The 3,469-nt window shown below is 40.9% G+C and overlaps 2 protein-coding genes across 2 annotated transcripts in view; both read right to left on the reverse strand.

Moving 5' to 3' along the window:
- LOC123986194 (RNA pseudouridylate synthase domain-containing protein 1-like) overlaps nt 1-1,169 on the reverse strand; it is a 5,150-nt gene extending 3,981 nt beyond the window's left edge. The window contains exon 1 of the mRNA XM_046074326.1: nt 1,141-1,169. Coding sequence (XP_045930282.1) covers nt 1,141-1,149 — 9 coding nt within the window. The 5' untranslated portion in view covers nt 1,150-1,169. The remainder of the gene's footprint in view (nt 1-1,140) is intronic.
- Nucleotides 727-2,197, reverse strand: LOC123986254 (RNA pseudouridylate synthase domain-containing protein 1-like). The gene is made up of 3 exons (XM_046074406.1): nt 2,064-2,197; nt 950-1,169; nt 727-856 (listed from the first exon to the last, which is right to left on the reverse strand). The coding sequence occupies exons 2-3, from the start codon at nt 1,147-1,149 to the stop codon at nt 727-729; spliced, it is 330 nt and encodes a 109-aa protein (XP_045930362.1). The 5' UTR covers nt 1,150-1,169; nt 2,064-2,197.
- Between the last annotated feature and the right edge of the window lie 1,272 nt (nt 2,198-3,469).

A 3,469-nucleotide genomic window follows, 5' to 3' on the forward strand; every position in this document is an offset into this window, starting at 1 on the left:
AACAAAAACAAAGAAATTTGCCTTATGAGAACAAGGGTACTTCCATGAAAAGAAGCAAATGAGTGTTTTACCAGTGAGTGGCTTCAGTAGCACCTTGGTGACAGGGTCTCTATCATACAACCCATACTCCAACACCGTCAGCTCAGTTTGGCAAGGCTTGGGGTTCTCACAACCTGACGAGAGAAGAATGGGGGAAGATCAGCAGGAAAAATTAATACTCAGTAGTTATCTTTAAAAAAAAAGTTCAATCATGCCAAGCCTGCATCATCAAGTATTCAACAATAAATGTACATCACTACTAATAATTTTAAACTAAGTTTATCAAAGACAAATTTCCATTGCCTTGTGCTGACAACGTAACATTTTTGATTCTGATCTTTCCCATTGTGAAAAAACAGACAAGCAAACAAAACTTACTGAACAAAATTTTTTAACATTTTTGAACATCACAAAACACCCACACAGGCAAGCCGGGTTCATGTACCTTCTGTTCCCTCAATACACATCATGTGTGTTTTTCCCTCTGAGGAGTTCTTGCCGATGGAGAAGTCCAAAGTTTGTGTCTCTTCTTCTACCCAGCCACGTACCTGGGAAAGAAAACATTTTCAATTAGTTGTATTTCCTTACAGGTCTTTCTAATCACACATCAAATTATTCATTATGCAGCGTCACATACTAAAAGATATACAATAATGACTCTGCTGTGTGCACGTGTGTCACTGTATTTCACACCAGGGCGAGGTAGGCCTTGGTCACGGTACGGTCCTTGAAGCAGCGGTAAGCCCGGCCGGCAGCAGCCTTATTGAGGGCAACACAAAGAGCCCCACTTGTGGAGAAATCCAACTGATGACAGAACCTGTTGGTGGGGGGGTGGAGGATGATGAGACTATTACTCTTTGTGAACATGATGTGGGTGAGGTGATGCAGTTAGCATCAATGAGACTCTGACCTAAATCCATAGTAGGTGCTAGGGTCTGCCAGCTGAGGGAAGCGGTGCCGGAGCTGCGCCTGCACTGTGTGTTTCTCATACCACATCTTGCTGTCAATGCGGATGTCCCAGTGCTTGTCCACCACGATGTAGTCATCGCTCTGGTACAGCACACACAGGGTCTCCAGGCTGGCAGGCTCTGCGGTCGTCATGTGAAGCATTTAACTGACACAACTCGTACCTGCAGAGACAACAGGGTTATCTTGATATTGCACTGTGCAGCTTTTATTATGACTGAATCAGGCAGTGGCGCAATAAGTGTTCAGAGCTGTAAAAGTGTAAATACTACAATGTATTAATATTCTATGAAATGTATTAATATTATCAGCAGGTGTAAATACATTTATAATGGAGAATGTCCCGTTAATGATGCCTTGATATGTAGGCAGGAGTCCCCAATTTGAGCTACACTTTTGGGTTGAGTTTAATCTGTTACAATGTGTCATTTATTCTAAATTAACAATATGTTTTGTTTGTTACATTTCTATATGCAGAGTAAGGTCCAAACAAATGTAGAGTAGGGTTAGGGTTGGCTAGTAAGTATAAAGAAGCATAAAATCGAACCACTTCAATAAGTAACAAGTAAATACTAGTATAGTACTTGACTAATGTACTTATTTTCAACAGCCAGGCAGTGGGTCTGGTTCAGAATTAAAACACTGGCATCAACTCATAAAATGAACTAACACTGACAAACAAAGTTGTAAACCAGCTTCAGCAACATTAATGTCTAAACCACAGAGCTTCAACACTGACACTGTTTAGGACTGTGAGAGGAACAGGTAGCTGGTAGAAGCATCTCTTGTGCCGGACATAATTTTCTCGTCGTCTCTAATAAGCAAGTGACTTCTTCCTTATTCTCATAGGACACACATGTCCCGTAGTGTCACCACCACAGCTGCTGTTGCTTCTAATAGGAAAAGTATCCACAGGTTAGCATGTTAGCACATCTGGTTAGCTAGCTACTGCAGCTACACTGTAAGATAACTTAATAATATATAACATAATACTGCGACAGTTTAACTACTACTAAGTAGCCAAGACTAATATGTGGAATATTGTTTTATCTACATACCGAAAGTAAGCGTGCTTCGATGTGGAAACAGATGTAAACAAAACAAAGTGCTGCCGTGACTGCGCAGCCGCTCCTTCTCCTTCTCCTTCTCCTTCTCCTTCTTCTTCTTCTCCTTCTCCTGCTTCTTCTTCTTCTTCGTTTGTTACGGCAGATAAAATGACTACTTGAAAGGTTTACAGCGCCATCTACTGCACTGCAATGTGGAACAGAATTCAATTCAGTTAAATTGTATTTATATAGCGCCAATTCATAACAAAACTTATCTCATTGCACTTTTCATATAGAGCAGGTCTAGGTCTCTCTGTATTATTATTTACAGAGAACCCAAAATTCCCCTGGCCTTCATGCAATCATGGCCTCGTGTCCTAGCTGGGGTTTCTTTCAGGAAGTGGGATTACGGAATTATATGACTAACTTTCCTGAGTTTTGAGGGGGTCTGGGTTTCACTCAAGAAAGCTGATAAACAACCAGTACATATGAAGCTTGGTAATAAAAAGATGCAAAATAAAGCTCTCCAATAGTCCCCAGCTCTGTCTTTTCACAATCTCGGTGTGTGTTATGTGGATAATTTTTATATTTTCTGGCAAAGAATGTCTCGTTTTAAGACAGACGGACTTCACCCAAACAAACGGGGCTCAGAAATGTTAGCTGCGCACATACAGCATGTGGTGCGGTCCACACATGACTTTTCATATAGAGCAGGTCTAGGTCTCTCTGTATTATGCAGCACACCTGGACACACCACCGGTCACTGAACAGATCTCTGCCTCACTGCCACTAACAACTGTCTCCACCTGCTGGCATGTAAAGCCGTCTGCTACCAGTGCTGTTCCAAAGACTTCTATTCCTGTCATCATCACGCATAGACCAGTAAACCGAAATGTGCACATCCCACACAGAAATAATAGTAATCTCTTAAGGATTAGGACAACTGCACCAACTCCAGCACCCAGAACAAACTCAATTAAAATGGCTCTCTTCAATCTGAGATCACTTTCAAGTAAGACTTTTATCTTAAATGATTTTATCTTGTCTGCAAATCTAGATTTTATGTTTTTAACTGAATCCTGGTTGCAAATGAATGACTATAGCCAGCTAGCTGAACTGTGTCCACCTCAATATGATTGTTTTAGTCAACCGAGGGTCAGTGGTCGTGGTGGTGGGCTAGTGAGCGTGTATAGGAAAAATTTAAAATGTCATCAAGTACGCTGTGATGAATTTAACTCCTTTGAAGTTCTCACTCTTAAAGTTGGAGGGCTGCAACCTATCATATTTGTTATAATTTATCGCCCCCCAAAACCGCCTGGAGGATTTTTATCAGAACTTCCTGAATTTTTATCTACTCTGGTTTTAAATTATGACAGAATTGTTCTTTGTGGCGATTTTAATATTCATGTTGATGACCC

The sequence above is a fragment of the Micropterus dolomieu genome, linkage group LG02, assembly GCF_021292245.1.
Source record: "Micropterus dolomieu isolate WLL.071019.BEF.003 ecotype Adirondacks linkage group LG02, ASM2129224v1, whole genome shotgun sequence".
Lineage (NCBI taxonomy): Eukaryota > Metazoa > Chordata > Actinopteri > Centrarchiformes > Centrarchidae > Micropterus > Micropterus dolomieu.

What these genes read in the sequence shown, in the direction of transcription:
- LOC123986254 (XM_046074406.1), bottom strand. Translation starts at nt 1,149, where the DNA reads ATGCTTCACATGACGACCGCAGAGCCTGCCAGCCTGGAGACCCTGTGT. An exon ending in AGCACCTACTATGGATTTAG is followed by an intron (nt 857 to 949) that starts GTCAGAGTCTCA and finishes CCCCACCAACAG; the next exon opens with GTTCTGTCATCAGTTGGATT.